The 19187-nt window shown below is 46.4% G+C and overlaps 2 protein-coding genes across 3 annotated transcripts in view; both read right to left on the minus strand.

Annotated features, from left to right (window-relative positions):
• LOC144688703 (DNA-binding protein RFX2-like) overlaps window positions 1-19187 on the minus strand; it is a 911596-nt gene that overhangs the window by 384630 nt on the left and 507779 nt on the right. The window lies entirely within an intron of this gene.
• LOC144688700 (solute carrier family 46 member 2-like) overlaps window positions 11320-19187 on the minus strand; it is an 84235-nt gene continuing 76367 nt past the window's right edge. The window contains exons 3-4 of one of the 2 annotated variants that reach the window (XM_078555554.1): window positions 18252-18408; window positions 11320-11717 (exon numbers count right to left, since the gene is read on the minus strand). In XM_078555554.1, the coding sequence (XP_078411680.1) occupies window positions 11588-11717; window positions 18252-18408 (287 nt within the window). In that variant the 3' untranslated portion in view covers window positions 11320-11587. The remainder of the gene's footprint in view (window positions 11718-18251; window positions 18409-19187) is intronic. The other variant, XM_078555555.1, reaches the window with a different exon arrangement.

Genomic DNA, 19187 nt, shown 5'->3' on the forward strand with positions numbered 1-19187 from the left:
TAACACATCTGATTTTTATTTTAAACATCAGATGTTCTCACAATTCCAAAGCAATACTTTAAACAAGCAAAAGAAAATTATAATTCCCTAATCTAGGGCCTATACAAAAGCACCAGTGAGAAACCCGTGGTGTGCCTAAGATGCCTTATGCTTACGTTTGCGGGTGCTACGTCTTGGTGCCGCCCCATCGCTCGGAGTGGCTTCTGAGACAGCTTGCTGACTCTGCTGTCCTGATAGCCTTGATGACCTTGGCGGACGTCCTCCGGCCCGTGGAGCCTGTGCTGGCCCCGCCTGGGAGGGATCGGCCAGTTCCACAGCTGGCATCTCCCCAGTTGTCGCAGCCTCACCCGATGAAGCAGTAACTGGGAGAGGGACAGCGCAGCTGCTGCCCTCATCTGGAGCGCCGTGAGTGGTACCCACAGAGACGACAGGCAGCTGCTCCGCTGACGTGAGGTCGTCCCGGATCTCCCTGCTCACTGTGGATGGATGGGCAATGAGCTGGGAAGCTTGAAGTCCACACCATCTCCCACATTGGCACTGACCAGCCCTGGCCACTGGCGCTGTGAGGGCTTGCAGGTCTGAGCATAACCCCAGGAGAAGTTGCTTGTTCTCCTGGAGGCGCCCCTTCACAAGAGTTGCCACTTCCTCCATGGAGGAAGCATGGCGTTCTGCCATGAGGCTCATTGCATCACTGATGCTCCACATGGACTCCTCCACCATGGACACCAAGCCAAGCATAGTCTCATGTATCACACCCAGATGCTCCCGCACACCCGGCCGCATTTCCTGCAGCTGCTGCATCGTGGACGACTCCAGAGGCACATCATCAGGCACCAACCGAGCATGTGCCTGGTCCTCTGCAGTCCCCCGGCTGCTGGCGCTATCGGCATTCTCTGCCTCTGCCAGCTCCTCCAACGAATGTGAAGTGCCCTCTCCACTGTGCCCCGGGACACTAGCCGATGTTCCAATGCCCACCGAGGTGCTAGTATCTGAGCTGGTGCCTGCCTGGCAGAAATGGTGTGACGCAGGTGTGACTTGAGGGCCCTGAGGTATAAGAGGGGGCATCTGCAGCTCCTCCTGGCAGCCATGCTCTGAGGATGCTGAAATGAACAACAAGGACAGTGGATCAGTTAGCATGCACACAGTGACACACTTCATCCCTTTCCCCCTGGCTCATTCTGCGTTCAGCCTTCCAGAACCAATGGATACGAACATTGGTGGGGTGGCAAATAGTGAGGAGGATAGCCTTACATTACAGGTGGATATAGATGGGCTTTGTCAGATGGGCTGATGAATGTCAAATGGAATGTAATGTGGATAAGTGTGAGGTGATGCAGGACAAACAAGGCACGGGAATACACGATGAATGGTAGGACCATGGGAAGTAACGAAGATCAGAGGGACCTTGGTGTGCATGTCCACTGGTCCCTTAAGATAGTGGGACAGATACATAAGGTGTCTAAGAAGGCATATGCCATACTTGCCTTTATTAGCCAAGGCGTAGAATATGGGAGCGAGGAGGTAATGTTCCAAGTGCAGAAAACACTGCTTAGGCCACAGCTATAGTTCTGCATGCAGTTCTGATATGCGCTTAATGGGAGGGATGTGATTGCAGTGGAGAGAGTGCAGAGGACGTTTACCAGGATGTTGCCTGGGCTGGAGAGTTTTAGTTATGAGTATAGACTGGAGTTATTTTCCCAGGAACAGAGGAGATTGAGGGGGGGGCATGATTGAGGTGTATAAGCTTATGAGGGGCATAGGGTCAACAGAAAAGAACTTTTCCCCTTGGTGGAGGGATCAATAACCAGCGGGCATAGATTTAAGGTAAAGGGCAGGAGGGTTACAGGGAATGTGAGGAAGAATTTTTTCACCCAGAGGGTGGTGGGAATCTGGAACTCACTGCCTGAAAGGGTGGTAGACGCAGAAACCCTCATAACATGTAATAAGTATTTGGATGTGCACTTGTGATGCCATGGCATACAAGGCCATGGGCCTAGTGCTGGAAAATGGGATTAGAATAGTTAGGAACGTGTTTGACCCACGCAACCTCCAAGGGCCGAAGGACCTTTCTCTGTGATCCATACCTCTGACTCTATCACTCTGTGACTGAGCAATGTTGCAACAATAACAAATTTAACAATCGTCAGTGCTATGGATGCTGGGAACATTGCGGATCTCACTGTTGGCCTCAAATACCTGGCCGTTCTACCCCAGCCTCACCGACACCGGTTGACCTGGGTGCATGGCGCCTCTCAAGCTCAAGGGCCTCCTGCTCGAAGCAGCTTAACATGAGGAGGTGAGCCTGGCCGGTTCCAGACCTCGCACGCTCCAAGGCATTATGAGCATTCTTCTCCTGAGAAAGAGAGAACACCATTCATTACGGCTAATTGCACATGGACTCTGCATGCGCACACCACACCCCAACCACAGTGGCCCATACCAGGCCTCCAGTGCCTCCTTTCCCCGCTACTGCTGATCATTCACACAAAGATAGTAGGCCTGCTCCCAACACCCTCAACAGCCACCTTGGACACATTCTGCGTCCATCACTTTAGGAAACACACGGCCTTAGCTCCCATAGCAAGGAGGCGCAACTATGTGCAGCGTTGAGGGCAGCAGATGGCTCTTGGCCACGACACCTTGAGGCTCCCCTTCCACCATCTCATCACTCCGAATAGGACATGTGCTGGAGTTCTGAGTATGCGTCTAGCTGCATCCCCTGCAGGTTGCCCCCAGACTAGTCTTGTGTGACTAAGACCAACACATGGTGCAGGAGAGAACTCATCTCCTCATGAACCACTCAGGCTGATCCAAGCATGGGCACTATCTGCTTGCCCAGCCAGCGTTGGAAAAATGCCCAACGTGATTCAATGCAGTCACAACAGACGACAGTAAGACTTGGCCGGGGGGTGGTGGAGGTGCTCAAAGGCTAAGGCTACCTGCTGGGTTAAATGCCCAATGCCAACATGGTACTCACCCTGCCAGAGCGCAACAAATCGTTGAAGCGCTCACAGCACTGGACTCAGGTGCACCGCACCACATCGCCGGAGCTCACCACCTCCACCACCTCCTCCCAGGCATGTTTGGTCATGTGGGGGGGACTCCTCCTCCCATCCTGGGGAACCAACACCTCCCGCCGTGTTGCCACCTCCTCAAGGAGGGCAGCAGGGCAGTCATCAGAAAAGCAAGGGGCACATTGGACCCCCACTGGCCTACACTGCAGCCTGCCCTGCTCCTGTGGCAGACCCTGCAGCCTGCCCTGCTCCTGTGGCAGACTCTGCAGCCTGCCCTGCTCCTGTGGCAGACCCTGCAGCCTGCCCTGCTCCTGTGGCAGACCCTGCAGCCTGCCCTGCTCCTGTGGCAGACCCTGCAGCCTGCCCTGCTCCTGTGACAGACCCTGCAGCCTGCCCTGTTCCTCTGCCCTTCCCTCCAGCATGGCCTGCTCAGCCGACCCCCTGTGGTGCAGCCTGGAACTGGCCATTGTGAACGGCCTACAGGAGGCTGCCAGGCCTTCCTTTAAACAGACTGCCGGGTTGCCATTGGACCGGGCGGTCTGTACACGCCCGCTGCAGCCCCCATACTCCCACTAACCTCAGAAGTCGGCAAATATGCTGGACGGCCTTAATTGGCTTGCCCGCGTAAAATGGTGGTGCGGACCTGATCACGGGCACTGATCAGGTCTGCGCCCGCCCGCACCCTCGCCCGCGCTCCCCCCCACAACGGAAAATTCTGCCTTAGATTCAAAGAATCAATATAATGTAGTCACGGTTCAGGATCCTTTACCATCCCCAGATGAAAAGGAGTTTTTTTGAATGTTGTGTTGCAAGTAATTGTCTATGCACACCAGTGCATTATTTAATACTTGATGTTTGAACCAACGCTGACAGCTCCTGAACTCATTGGTTCAAACATGGACATAAGAGCTGAACTCCTGAGCTGAGGTGAGAGTGACTGCCCTTGACATCAAGGCAGCATTTGACCGAGTGTGGCATCAAGTAGCCCTAGCAAAACTGGAGTCAATGGGAATCAGGGGGGAAACTCTCCGCTGGTTGGAGTCATACCGAGCACAAAGGAAGATGGTTGTAGTTGTTGGAGGTCAGTCACCTCAGCTCCAGGACATCACTGCAAGAGTTCCACAGGGTAGTGACCTAGGCCCAGCCATCTTCAGCTGCTTCATCAATGACCATCCTTCCATTATAAGGTCAGAAGTGGGGATGTTCACTGATGATTGCACAATGTTCAGCACCATTCACGACTCCTCAGATACTGAAGCAGTCTTTGTCCAAATGCAGCAAGACCTGGACAACATCATGGCTTGGGCTGAGAAGTGGCAAGTAACATTCGTGCCACACAAGTGTCAGACAATGACCATCTCCAACAAGGGAGAATCTAGTCATCGCCCCTTGGTGTTCAATGGCATTACCATCACTGAATCCCCCACTATCGACATCCTGGGGGTTACCATTGACTAGAAACTGAACTGGACTAGCCATATAAATACTGTGGCTACAAGAACAGATCAGAGACTAGGAATCCTGTGACAAGTAACTCACTTCCTGACTCCCCAAAGCCTGTCCACCATCTACAAGGCACAAATCAGGAGTGTGATGGAATACTCCCCAATTACCTGGATGAGTGCAGCTCCCACAACACTCAAGAAGCTTGACACCAGCCAGGACAAAGCAGCCCACTTGATTGGCACCACATCCATAAACTCCCTCTACCACCAATGCACAGTAGCAGTAGTGTGTACCATCTGCAAGATGCACTGCAGGAATTCACCAAGGCTCCTTAGACAGCACCTTCCAAACCCACAATGACTACCATCTAGAAGGACAAGGGCAGCAGATACATAGGAACGCCACCACCCTGGAAGTTCCCCTCCAAGTCACTCACCATCCTGAATTGGAAATATATCACCATTCCTTCACTGTTGCTGGGTCAAAATCCTGGAACTCCCTTCCTAACAGCACTGTGGGTGTACCTACACCACATGGACTGCAGCAGTTCAAGAAGGCAGCTCACCACCACCTTCTTAAGGGCAATTAGGAGTGGGTAATAAATGCTGGCCCTGCATTTAATTTTAAAAAAAATTATTTTCTTCTGGGGCTAAACGAAAAGCAATTCTATTTATTGTGTTCCTGTTCCTAGTTCCCATGGGCTGAACCTATACTCACAGGAGGAGTTTGAGAGCAGGTGGGAGGGAGATAAAAACACTGAAATTGACAGCATGTCAGGAAACCTTTGACTTTGCTTTTCACTGAAACTTATTAGACTGCTATCTCAGGATAATTTCAATCTGTTAATCAGTCAATTACAGTGATATTAACATGGCTTTTGGAATTTAACAACTTCCTGGAATTCACTGGCAAGGGGATTTAGTGCTGACGGCACTGGACCATATATTTGTCAATGCCAATTCTTGCTCACAGGCATTTAAAAGTGAGCCACATTGCTGTGGGTCTGGAGTAACATGTAGGCCAGACCAGATAAGGATAGCAGATTTCCTCCTCTGGAGAACACTAGTGAACCAGATATGTTTTTACAACAATCATTTTATGGCCATCATTAGACATTTAGTTCCAGGTTTTTATCGGATTCAAATTCCACCATGGTGGGATTTATGCCCAGGTCCCCAGAGCATTACAGTGGGTTTGCTGGGTTACCAGTTCAGTAACAACACCACTACGTCACCACCAGCTATACTGCCTTGCCCATTTCTCTGTTGAATCTATGGTAAGGCATCTTTGTTGCTCTGAAGTGATCAGACATAGAAATACATGGAGCTTACAACACAGAGCTGGGTGGTGAAGTATAACTGCAACATTGGCGTGAGGATAGTAAAGGAAATAGATATAGTTGGACTGGATAGACTAGAAAATGTTATTCTACCTATCTCAACAAAATAAACTAATTTCTGGTTTTACAATTGACCTCCATCCAACTGGGCCACTTTCTGATAAGACAAGGGGAGGCAGTGGTGTAGCGGTATTGTCACTGGGCTGGTAATCCAGAGACTCAGGGTAATGCTCTGGGGAACTGAGTTTGAAACCCATCATGGCAGATGGTGGAATTTGAACTCAATTAATATTGGGAATAAAAAGTCTGATAATGTTCATGAAACCATTGTTGATTTTTTTTTGTAAAAACCCATCTGGTTCACTAATGCTCTTTAGGGAAGGAAATATGCTGCCCTTACCCGGTCTGGCCTACATATGACACCAGATCCACAGCAATGTGGTTGACCTTTTTTTTAAAAATGACCTTTGAACAAGGGCAATTAGGGATGGGCAATAAATGCTGGCCTAGCCAACGACACCTACATCCCATAAATGAATGAAAAAAAATGGACAGGACAACGTGGGAAAAATTTGCATCCAGCATAACACCAAGGGGTCTAGGCTCAGCTGTTTAACTAGATATTAGTGAATATCTAGTGAAGACGATTTCCTGATTGTGGAGAAGGAGCTGAAAAAGGGAGCTTATGATAGATATCAGCTTGATAATAGAAGGGAGAATCAGGCTGAATATATAAAGTAAAAGAAATAAGAGGGACATAGAAACATTGCAAAATTAGATTGGCAGCTAACATAAAAAGTTATGCAAAGGTTTGTTCTTATAAAGGTACATTATTGTAAAAGGTTGTCAGGAACAGTGGGCCAATTAGGGACCAAAATGGGGATCTATTGGTTGAATACCTGTTTAAGAAGGGAGTGAGGCAAAAGACGGGAAATTACAGGCCGATTAGCCTGACCTCGGTCGTTGGTAAGATTTTAGAGTCCATTATTAAGGATGAGATTTCAGAATACTTGGAAGTGCATGGTAAAATCGGGCAAAGTCAGCATGGTTTCATCAAGGGGAGGTCATGCCTGACAAATCTGTTAGAATTCTTTGAGGAGGTAACGAGTAGGTTAGACAAAGGAGAGCCAATGGATATTATCTACTTGGACTTCCAGAAGGCCTTTGACAAGGTGCCGCACAGGAGGCTGCTCAGTAAGATAAGAGCCCATGGTGTTAGAGGCAAGGTACTAGCATGGAAAGAAGATTGGCTGTCTGGCAGGAGGCAGAGAGTGGGGATAAGGGGGCCCTTCTCAGGATGGCGGCCGGTGACTAGTAGAGTTCCGCATGGGGTCAGCGTTGGGACCACAACTTTTCACTTTATACATTAATGATCTAGATGAAGGAACTGAGGGCATCCTGGCTAAGTTTGCAGATGATACAAAGATAGGTGGAGGGACAGGTAGTATTGAGGAGGCGGGGAGGCTGCAGAAGGATTTGGACAGGTTAGGAGAATGGGCAAAGAAGTGGCAGATGGAATACAACGTGGGGAAGTGTGAGGTCATGCACTTTGGTAGGAAGAATAGAGGCATAGACTATTTTCTAAATGGGGAGAGAATTCAGAAATCTGGAGTGCACGGGGACTTGGGAGTCCTAGTCCAGGATTTTCTTAAGGTTAACTTGCAGGTTGACGCGGTAGTTAGGAAGGCAAATGCAATGTTGGCATTTATTTCGAGAGGACTAGAATATAAAAGCAGGGATGTGCTGCTGAGGCTTTATAAGGCTCTGGTCAGATCACATTTAGAATATTGTGAGCAATTTTGGGCCCTGTACCTCAGGAAGGATGTGCTGGCCCTGGAGAGGGTCCAGAGGGTGTTCACGAGAATGATCCCAGGAATGAAAGGCTTAACATATGAGGAACATTTGAGGACTCTGGGTCTATACTTGATGGAGTTTAGAAGGATGAGGGGGGATCTGATTGAAACTTACAGAATATTGAAAGGCCTGGTTAGAGTGGACGTGGGGAAGATGTTTCCATTAGTAGGAGAGACTAGGACCCGAGGGCACAGCCTCAAAGCAAAGGGAAGACCTTTTAGAACAGAGATGAGGAGAAACTTCTTTAGCCAGAGAGTGGTGAATCTATGGAATTCATTGCCACAGAAGGCTGTGGAGGCCAGGTCATTGAGTGTATTTAAGACCGAGATAGATAGGTTCTTGATTGGTAAGGGGATCAAAGGTTATGGGGAGAAGGCGGGAGAATGGGGTTGAGAAACTTATCAGCCATGATTGAATGGCGGAGCAGATTTGATGGGCTGAATGGCCTAATTTCTGCTCCTATGTCTTATGGTCTTATGGTCTTAATAGTTGGGACTAAATTAATACTTAGGATCTGTGTGTATCAAGGAACTTTACCAAAGGTACAGTAAATGAGAGGTTGTCAAGATACTGGATGAGGTATTAGGAAGGTTGGCAGTGATTAATGTGGATAAATTACCAAGACCGGATGGGGTTCATCCAAGGACAATGAGAGAAGTAAGAGTGGAGTCCAAAAAGCTTTTGATAAAGTGCCACATGTTAGCAAAATGGAAGACCAAGGGATGAAAAAGGCAGCATGGATACAAAATTGGCTAAGGGAGTTGATGTGAACGATTTATTTTTCAGACAGGAGCAGGTATACAGTAATGTTTCCCAGAGTTCAGAATTAGGGCCATTACTGTTTTTGATATACATTTTCGATTAGGGCTTGGGGGTCCAGGGCATTGTTTTGAAATTTGCAGATGACACAAACTGCTAGGGTAATAATTAGTGAGGGAAACAGGCTGGGTGGACAGAATGGGTAGGCACATGGTAGATGGAATATAATGCAGAAAAGTGTAAGCGTTACATTTTGGTGAGAGGAATGAGGTGAGACGATACCAGCTGAATGATACAATTTTAAAGAGGCTGCAAGAAGAGAGGGACCTTGGGGTGTTTGCGTACGAGTCTGTTAGAGTGTCATTACAGGATAACAAAGCAGCTGATAAAGTGAGTGCGGCGCTCGGCTTTTTGAATAGAGGCACACAGTACAAAATCCTGGCAGTTATGCTAAATCTATACAAAACACCAGTGTGACCATAGCTGGAGTAATGTGTGCAATTCTAGCCAGTCCTTCAGCAAGAATGCATTCAGTGTAAAAGCAGTCAACATTTAGAAGCCCAAAAGAAGATATTGCAAAAAGACTGTTTGTAATGGGCAATTTTCAGAAATTGGCCAAACTCTGCCTCCAGCATTCCATGGGATCTTGAAACCTGACAAAGACACAATGAATGACTTCTTCAATATGTTAGTCAGATGGCAGAGGCAATTAAGCCAAAAAATGAAATGTATCTGTCCAAAATTTAAAAGGTTTGTCTGAACCATTGAACTGTTATGAACTTCTGTAGAATTGTAAATAAAACTCAGGCTAACGAGTGATGGAACTACCATGTCAGGGTGTGCCCACATTCCTAGGAGATGCTAACCCCAAAGAACTGGTTCATTAACCTGATGATGTTGATAAGTCAGACTCTTCCCCATTGAAACATCTTCATATGTTAATGGATTATTTTATGAGCACATGATGTGAGATTGTTGCAATATAGATACTATCAAAAGCAGGAGGGGTTTGTGGCAATCATTGTCACGGGTGTGATTTTAGTAGTTTTAAAAAGATACGTGTTTAGAAAGAGCAGCACTGCACAGCATAGAGGTTTCAGGAAGTAAGTTTCATAAGGGGATTGGATGCTCTAAAATAGGACAACTAGGCTAAAGAAATCTAAAAAGAAAAAATGGCAACTCCCCAAAGCTTAACACCGTGTGTGCAGCTCCAAAGTTATCGATGGTAAACAGTGTTTATAAATGCCGATTTAACTTAAGGGATGTTACAATAAAGTATTCAAAAGAAGTGTTATGAGTATTGATCCTTTTCTCCACCTGGACAGGTTCAGGCTGAGCCTCAGAGTCAGGAGTATGAGAGTGTGGGTGTGGGTTCACCCATCAACATGGGCACCACACTTCAGGAAGGAGAGAGTACAGAAGACATTGACTAGAATGGTTCCAGGGATGAGGAATTACAGTTGTGTGGAGAGGCTGGAAAAACTTGTTTTCCTTGGAGCAGAGAATGCTAAGAGGAGATTTGATAGAGGTGTTTATAATCATGAAGAGTTTAGATAGAGAAAAGAAAGAGAAACATTTTCCAATGGCTGAAGGGTTCATAGCCAGTGGGGTCAGATTTAAGATGATTGGCAAATGAACCCAAGGCGACTGGAAAAAGCTTTTCCTCAAAGAAAACATTTTTACTTAATGAGTGTTTAGGGATTTGGAATGCACAGCCTGATAGGATGGTGAATACAGGTTCAAAATGAAATGGGTAATTGGAGGGAAAAAAAATTACAGAGATATGGAGAAAGATTGGGGTAGTGGGACTAACTGGATTGTTCTTTGGAAGAGCTGGCACAGACTCAATGGGCTAAATGGCCTCCTTCTGTGCTGTACTGTTCTATGACAGGTCTAGGAAATGATTGGCAAAACTGAGCCTGAGAGTAGGCTGGTGAAATATGTAACATCACTGCTAGGGCAACATTGCCTGGTGATCTGTACCATGGCATGAGAATAGAATGTAATCTCTGGCACTGCCCTATTTTATACAGTGAGGATTCCCAGGAGTCTGCAGTGGTTGTTCAGTCTGGAGTGGTCTCCCATGGGGTACAAGGTTGACCTGGTGAGTTGGCTGAGTCTTTACTCTCCTATAATGTGAAGCATATATAGTATACCAACTGCTAAAGAGACAATTACACTGGCATTCTCTGACATTGCGTAGATCTCAGCAGCAAATCCTGAATTGTGTACTTGTTCTGGGCTGGTTTTTATTACTCTGATGGTAAATTGTGACTTTACTGGATGGGATCAGGAACTGGAAGTGAAAACTTCTGTTTTCAATAAGAATGTGGTATTGAGCAACTGCCCAGATATGGAGTGCTGTAACCAATATGACAGGCTTTTGGAATTTAAAGTGTAAGGTCGAGGGAAAAACACTCTGTGACACAGATTGTTTTACAAAATCTGGGAGTATTTAGGGAGTATTTGTGTTAGCAAACCAAAGTCATTGAGCAAACAAACAGACCCTCTGAGCTATCTAAAAATTAGTCTCACAGGAGCACACTTCACTCCAATGCAGTTTAATATTTGAGAGAGATCGTAAACAGCCCATCAAAATATTATTAATCCCCCAGTTAACGTTTCACTCCTTCTCAACATGTGGGCATCACTGACAAGAATGGCATTTATTGCCAATCCCTAGTTGTTCTGAATGGTTTTACAGAACTGAAGGGTTTGCTAGGTCACTTCAGGGGGCACTGGTGTGAGACAGGAGTCACTAATGAACCCAGACTGGATAAGGATGGCAGCTTCCCATCTCTTAACAACAGTTGTGAACCAGTCGGGGTTTTTTGCCAACCAACAGTTGGTCATTTTTAATGATTCAGGATATTTTAAAGCTGAATTAAAATTTTCAAATTGCCATGATGGGATTTGCACTCCCATTCCTTGAATCAGCAGTCCAGTAACATTAGCAGTTCCAAAACACAATTTATAAAGGCTTCAAAACCTCTAGGATAGACTCCGAGTTAGAGTTTCAATGCTACAATCGTTGACAGTTTGAGATAACTAAGTGAGAGTTTCTATTGATCAGGCCTCCATGTTTTTCTCTTGAACTTTAACCCTCTTGTTCTCTGTCTGTTGGTTGTATTTATGTCATGGCTGACAGTTGCTGTGAAAGGCTCGATGTGTGAACTCATTCCGAAATGGATGACATAGAGCAGTCATTACTGAAACCATTAGGTTCCTCTACAATTGGTCTCTGTGCGGAGTCTGTGCCTGAAATCTGGCTATAATCGGTCTTATTCTTTCTCCAGCCGTAAACCCTGCAGCATAAATACATACACAAATTAAACAAATGTCACAATCTGTAAATTCACGAACACTTACAGCACAGAAAGTGGCCACTCGGTCCATTTTAGGTGTACTAGAGAGATGTTAACTAACCCCACTGCCCCGCTCTCTCCCCATAGCCCTCAATCAATCACAAACCAATCCTACTGCCCCACTCTCTCCCAATAGGCCTGTATCAATTCCCAAACTAATCCCACTGCCGCACTCTCTCTCCATAACCCTGCATCTATAACAAACCAATCCCACTGCCCCACTCTCTCCCAATAGGCCTGTATCAATTCCCAAACTAATCCCACTGCCGCACTCTCTCTCCATAACCCTGCATCTATAACAAACCAATCCCACTGCCCCACTCTCTCCCAATAGGCCTGTATCAATTCCCAAACTAATCCCACTGCCGCACTCTCTCTCCATAACACTGCATCAATAACAAACTAATCCCACTGCCTCATTCTCTCTCCATAGTCCTGTTAAGATCAGGTACAGTCTTCCCAGAATATCACAGACAGGTTTTGATTCTGCCTGGATCTAGGAGAAGGGGGGCAGCTAGAGGCCAAAAAAAAGTCTCTATAGTTTGCCGCAGAGGTGTGCAGGTAGAAGCTTGTGCTTGGATTGAAAAGATCAAATTCATGGGGTGTTAAAACGAGGCTAGAAGAGCTTGAGCTAAAGGGAGAGGTTCCAAGAAAAGTAAACCTCACTGCGAAAGATAGTTCTAAGATTGCAAGTTACCAGGCTGAGAAAAGAAAAGAAAAGACGAGGAATAAATACTTAGGAGCTAAGAATCACTTTGGTTTGATTCTGGAGAAATTGACTGTCCACGTAAAGGACAGTGTAAATATACAAGTGAAGTGTGTTTGTTTCATTTGGGCTAAGAATAAGAAAGGGAGTATCTCATTCTGTGGTTTTGAAGTATAAGCTGCCTACAAAGGTAATGTTTAGTTACAGAGTTAGTAGTTGATAGTCATTTGTTACATTAAATGCCTTAAAACCTGAAACCTTGACATGCCATTCTCTCAGCTATTAACTGGAAATTTGAATTTCTTGTTAAAAATGATTGGCCTCCATGGGGATTGAAATACCTTTTTAACTGTCAGGCAAATGGCACCTGCCCTTGAGGTCCTCATCTACAATCTAACTCCTAATTGCTGGACCTCAGTTCAATTTCTTCCTGCCAGTATAAACTTCTGCTTGTTCCACTTCCCTCTTGAACACCATTTTCCCCTTCTCCATGATTAACCTAGTACCTAGCAGGCCTTTTAGGTTCTCAGTTGTTATTAAAGAGGTGGTGCGATTGTCCTAATGGAGCTGTTTTACTCCATTCCCCCTCCCCCATTCAACAACCACCTATTCCCCAGTGCCCTGGTTCACTCAGGGACAGCCCCCTCTGAGTTGTGACTATCACTTTCCTGCATTGCCTCCAGCCTCTTCATCCAACACTGCCAGATGGTCAACCATGATTTGTTTTTCTTTATTCTTTTCATGGAATGTGGACATCACATCACTTGCCCATCCCTAATCGCTCTTGAACTGAGTGGCTTACTAGGCCATTGCAGAGGGTAGTTCAGAGTCAACCACATTGCTGTGAATCTGGAGTCACATGTAGGCCAGGCCAGGTAAGGATGGCAGATTTCCTTCCCTGGGTAGGTTTTTATGACAATTGATGATATCCTGCCTCGACTGAGACTAACTTTATATTCCAGATTTATTAACTGAATTTAAATTTCCCCAGTTGTCATTTGAACCTGTGTCCCCAGAACATTAGCCTGGGCCAGTAATATTGCCACCATGCTCTTTCCTTACTTAGCTGCTCTGCCTGCAGGGTAACCACCTGCTGCAACTGGCAGTCCAGGCAGCCTCTGGGCTATTTATTGGAAAAGAAAGTTAATGGGCAATGTGATTGGAGGGGGATTGGGGTGGAAGTCAATGGGTGATGTGATTGGAGGAGGGAGGCATCGAGGCAGGACGTGATTAGAGGAGGGGGAGTCGAGGCAGGATGTGATTGGAGGAGGAGGAGAAGTTGAGGGAGGGTGTGATTGGAAGAGGAAGAGGAGGAGTTGAGGCAGGATGTGATTGGAGAAGTGGAGAGTTGAGGCAGAATGTGATTGGAGGAGTGGGGAGTTGAGGCTGGACGTAATTGGAGGAGGAGGAATTGCAACAGGGCATGATTGGAGGAATGGTGAGTCTTGGCGGGATGTTTTTTAAAATTTATTTATGGGATGTGGGCTTCGCTGGCTAGACCAGCATTTGTTACCCATCCGTAATTTCCCTTGAGAAGGTGGTGGTGAGCTGCATTCCTGAACCGCTGCAGTCCATGTGGTGTAGGTACACCCACAGCGTCAGTTAACAGTGGCTGACAAAAGAAGTTAAGGATTGTATAAGATTAAAAGAAAAGGCTTATAAAGTTGCCAAAAATAGTAGCAAACCTGAGGATTGGGAGGTTTTTAGAATATAGCAAAGGAGGACCAAGAAACTGGTAAAGAAAGGGAGAATAGAATATCAATGTAATCTAGCAAAAAACATAAAAATGGGCTGTAAAAGTTTCTCTAGGTATGTAAAAAGGAAGCATTTGGCTAAGACAAATGTGGGTCCATTACAGGCAGAGTCAGGAGAATTCATAATGGGGAATAGAGGAACGGCAGAGAAGCCAAATAATTACTTTGTGTCAGTTTTCACTGAGGAAGATACAGGGAATCTCCCAGATTTAGAGATCCAAGGGACTAGGGAGAATGAGGAGTTGAAGGAAATTAGTATAAGTAAGAAAGTTCTATTGGAGAAATTAATGGGACTGAAAGTTGATAAGTCCCTGGGATCTGATATTCTGCATCCCAGAGTGTTGAAAGAGGTTGCTATATAGTGGATGCATTGGTGATCATTTTCCAAAATTCTATAGATTCTGGAAAGGTTCCTGAAGATTGGAAGGTAGCAAATGTCACCCCACTATTTAAGAAGGAAGGGAGAGAGAAAACAGGGAACTACAGACCTGTTAGCCTGACATCAGTAGTAGGGAAAATGCTGGAATCTATTATAAAGGATGTGATAAATGGATACTTGGATAATCATGATCTGACTGGGCACAGTCAGCATGGATTTGCAAATAGGAAATCATGTTTGACGAACTTGTTGGAGTTTTTAGGGGATTTTACTAACAAAATTGATAAAGGGAAGTCGATGGACGTAGTATACTTGGACTTTCAAAAGGCTTTTGATAAAGCCCCCCATTGGAAGTTGGTTAGCAAAATAAAAGCACATGGGATGGGAGGTAATATACTGGTATGGGTTAAGGATTGGCTAACAGAGAGAATTCAGAGAGCAGGAATAAATGGGTCATTCTCGTGTTGTCAGGCTATGACTAGTGGGGTGCCACAAGGATCAGTACTTGTGCCCCAGCTGTTCACAATATATGTCAATGATTTGGATGTGGGGACCAAATGTAATATTTCCAAGTTGACAGACGATACAAAGCTAGGCGGAAATGTATGTTGTGAGGAAGATGTAAAGCGGCTACAGGAGCATTTGGACAGACTTAGTGAGTGGGCAAGAACATGGCAGATGGAATATAATGTGGAAAAATGTAAGGTTATCTACTTTGGTAGGAGGAACAGATGTGCAGAGTATGTCCTAAGTGGTAAGAGATTAGGAAGTGTAGATGTACAAAGGGATCTGGGTGTCCTTGTCCATAAGTCACTGAAAGTTAACTTGCAGGTGCAGCAGGCAATTAGGAAGGCTAATGGAATGTTAGCCTTTATTGCAAGAGGTTTTGAGTACAGGAGTAGTGAAGTCTTGCTTCAATTGTATAGAAGCTTGGTTAGGCCGCACCTGGAGTACTGTGTGCAGTTTTGGTCCCCTTACCTCAGGAAGGATATTATTACTATAGAGGGAGTGCAATGAAGGTTCACCAGGCTTGTTCTCGGGATGGTGAAATGGTCCTATGAAGAGATATTGGGAAAACTGGGCCTGTATTCTCTAGAGTTTCGAAGAATGAGAGGTGATCTCATTGAAACCTACAAAATACTTAAAGGAATAGACAGGGTAGATGCAGGTAAGATGTTTCCCCTGGTTGGGGAGTCTAGAACCAGGGGACACAATCTCAAAATCAACTTAGGGCAAAGATGAGGAGAAATTTTCTTTGCTCAGAAGGTGGTGAATCTTTGGAATTCTCGACCCCATAGGGCCATGGAAGCTCAGTGATTGAGTATATTTAAGGTAGAGATTGATAGATTTCTGATTAACAATAACGTAAAGGGTTATGGGGTTAGTGTAGGTAAAAGGCATTGAAGTGTTTGATCAGCCATGATCGCATTGAATGGCAGAGCAGGCTTGACGGGCTGAATAGCCTTCTCCTGTTCCTATGTTCCTATGTTCCTCTGTTATGGTCAGTGGTAACCCCCAAGATGTTGATACTGGAGGATTCAGTAATGGTAATGCCATTGAATATCAAGGGGCGATGGTTGGATTCTCTCTTGTTGGAGATGGTCATTGCCTGGCACTTGTGTGGTGCAAATGTTACTTGCCACTTGTCAGCCCAAGCCTGGATATTGTCCAGGTCTTGCTGGATTTGGACAAGGGCTGCTTCAGTATCTGAGGAGTTGCAAATGGTGCTGAACATTGTACAATCATCACTGAACATCCCCACTTCTGACCTTATGAGCAGCTGAAGATGGTTGGGCCTAGGACTACCCTGAGGAACTCCTGCAGTGATGTCCTGGAGCTGAGATGACTGACCTCCAACAACCACAACCATCGTCCTTTGTGCTAAGTATGACTCCAACCAGCGGAGAGTTTTCCCCCTGATTCCCATTGACATCCAGTTTTGCTCAGGCTCCTTGATGCCACACTTGGTCAAATACAGCCTTGATGTCAAGGGCAGTCACTCTCACCTCACCTCTGGAGTTCAGTTCTTTTGTCCATGTTTGAACAAGGCTGTGATTGGAGGAGGAGTGTCGAGGCAGAATGTGATTGGAAGGGGGTAGTCGAGGGGGATGTGATTAGGGGAGGAAGTGTCGAGGCAGGATGTGATTGGAGGAGGGAGTATCAAGGCAGGATTTGATTGGAGGAGGGCTACTCAAGGTGGGATATGATTGTAGAAGGGCAAGTTGAGGCGGGATGTGATTGAAGGAGCAGTAGTTGAGACACGATATGATTGGAGGAGGTGTAGTTGAGGCAGGATGTGATTGGAGGAGCGGTAGTCGAGGCACGGTGTGATTGGAGAAGAGGTAGTCAAGGCGGGACGTGATTGGAGGAGGGGGGTGTTGAGGCAGGATGTGATTGGAGGAGGGGGGAGTTGAGGCGGATGTGATTGGAGGAGTGGTTGTCAAGGCAGGGTGTGATTGGAGAAGGGGTAGTCGAGGCAGGATGTGATTGGAGGAGGGGTAGTCGAGGCAGGGAGTGATTGGAGAAGGGGTAGTCGAGGCGGGATGTGATTGGAGGAGGGGGTGGTGAGGCAGGATGTGATTGGAGAAGGGGTAGTCGAGGCAGGGAGCGATTGGAGAAGGGGTAGTCGAGGCAGGGAGTGATTGGAGAAGGGGTAGTCGAGGCAGGGAGTGATTGGAGAAGGGGTAGTTGAGGCGGGATGTGATTGGAGGAGGGGGTGGCGAGGCAGGATGTGATTGGAGAAGGGAAGTGATTGGAGGAGCGGTAGTCAGGGCAGGATGTGATTAGAGAAGGGCACCTTCGAGGCAGGATATGTTTGGAGGAGGGGGTGTCGAGATGGGGTGTGATTGGAGGAGCGGTAGTCGAGGCAGGATGTGATTGGAGAAAGGCGCATTCGAGGCAAGATGCAATTGGAGGAGGGGTTGTCAAGGCAGGATGTGATTGGAGGAGTGTTTATCGAGGCAGGATGTGATTGGAGGAGGGGTTGTCAAGGCAGTATGTGATTGGAGGAGTGTTTATCGAGGCAGGATGTGATTGGAGGAGGGGTTGTCAAGGCAGGATGTGATTGGAGGAGGGTTTGTTGAGGCAGGGTGTCATTACACAGGAGATTGTGTTTGAGGTGGAGTTTGAAGTTAAGAGTGATATTTTGTGATGATGCAGTGCTCTTCCTCTCTGCTACACGCAGTCAGGCCTGGTCTCGATAGGTAAACATGCCTGGAAAAAGCCAGGAGTTTAAGTAACAAAAACAAAAATACCTGGAAAAACTCAGCAGGTCTGACAGCATCTGCGGAGAGGAACACAGTCGACATTTCGAGTCCGTATGACTCTTCATATATGGACTCAAAACGTTAACTGTATTCCTTTCCGCAGATGCTGTCAGACCTGCTGAGCTTTTCCAGGTATTTTCGTTTTTGTTTCAGATTTCCAGCATCCGCAGTATTTTGCTTTTATCAGGAGTTTAAGTAGTTTTGGGAAAGAGGAGAATGTATGGAGCAAAGAGAAGAGAGGAAATTCCAACAGTGAGGGAGAGATAGATTTGAGGAGGTGGATGGAGAAATGGAATAACGTTTATCAAAGCAGGAGTAACGTGGGAAACAATGGCAGAGTGCAGCTAGTTTACAGAGACATGTACTCACACGATTGGGATAGTGCTGCACCAACAAACTGCAGCAGCCAGGAGCAGTGGAAAGTTGCTGTACCATTGGAGAGAGGCAACATACAGATTATTGAACACGACAGTGGAAATCACGTCTGTTAAAGCAACAGCTGACTGTAACCAGGCGAAAATGGAACCTGAGAGAGAATATCAGGGATATCAGTGACAGGCTGTGGAGATGCAATGATTAATAACACTGCCCTGCATGATAGACAAAGAATTAATCAACTCACACAGGATTCACACATGTCCACAATGACCAAGTGTACACACAGACTCCACTACACTTCTGGTCACCAAGACTCCTTATACAGTACCTTCCAAACCCATGACCACTACCATCTAGAAGGACAAGGGCAGCAGATACATGGGAACACCACCCCTGCAAGTCACTCATCATCCTGACTTGGAAATATATCACCGTTCCTTCACTGTCACTGGGTCAAAATCCTGGAACACCCCTCCCCATCAGCGCTGTGGGTGTACCTACACCACATGGACTTCAGCGGTTCAAGAAGGCAGCTCATCACCATCTTCTCAAGGGCTGTTAGGATGGGCAATAAATGCTGGCCTAGCCAGCAACGGCCACATCCCATGAGTGAATAGAACAAACACTCCCAGCTCACACCATCTGTAAACTCATTCAAGACTCTGCATCCTGTTTCTTAACTGGCACCATGTCCCATTCACCCGTCACTCTGTCCACACGGAGCAGCTCACAGTCTGAGAGCGCCACACTAATACATTTCTCATCCTGTATCTAGATCCTAGCATGGCCTCAACCCTCTCTCTGTAACCTCCACCATCCTATAACCCTCTGTTGTCTGTCTTCCTCTAACTAGTTTACAGCCACCACTCCAAATGTCTCTGTCTGTGGCTCAGTAACTCTTGGTAAAACTCGGTAAGACTCAGTAGC

This window comes from Cetorhinus maximus, chromosome 13, assembly GCF_964194155.1.
Source record: "Cetorhinus maximus chromosome 13, sCetMax3.hap1.1, whole genome shotgun sequence".
NCBI lineage: Eukaryota > Metazoa > Chordata > Chondrichthyes > Lamniformes > Cetorhinidae > Cetorhinus > Cetorhinus maximus.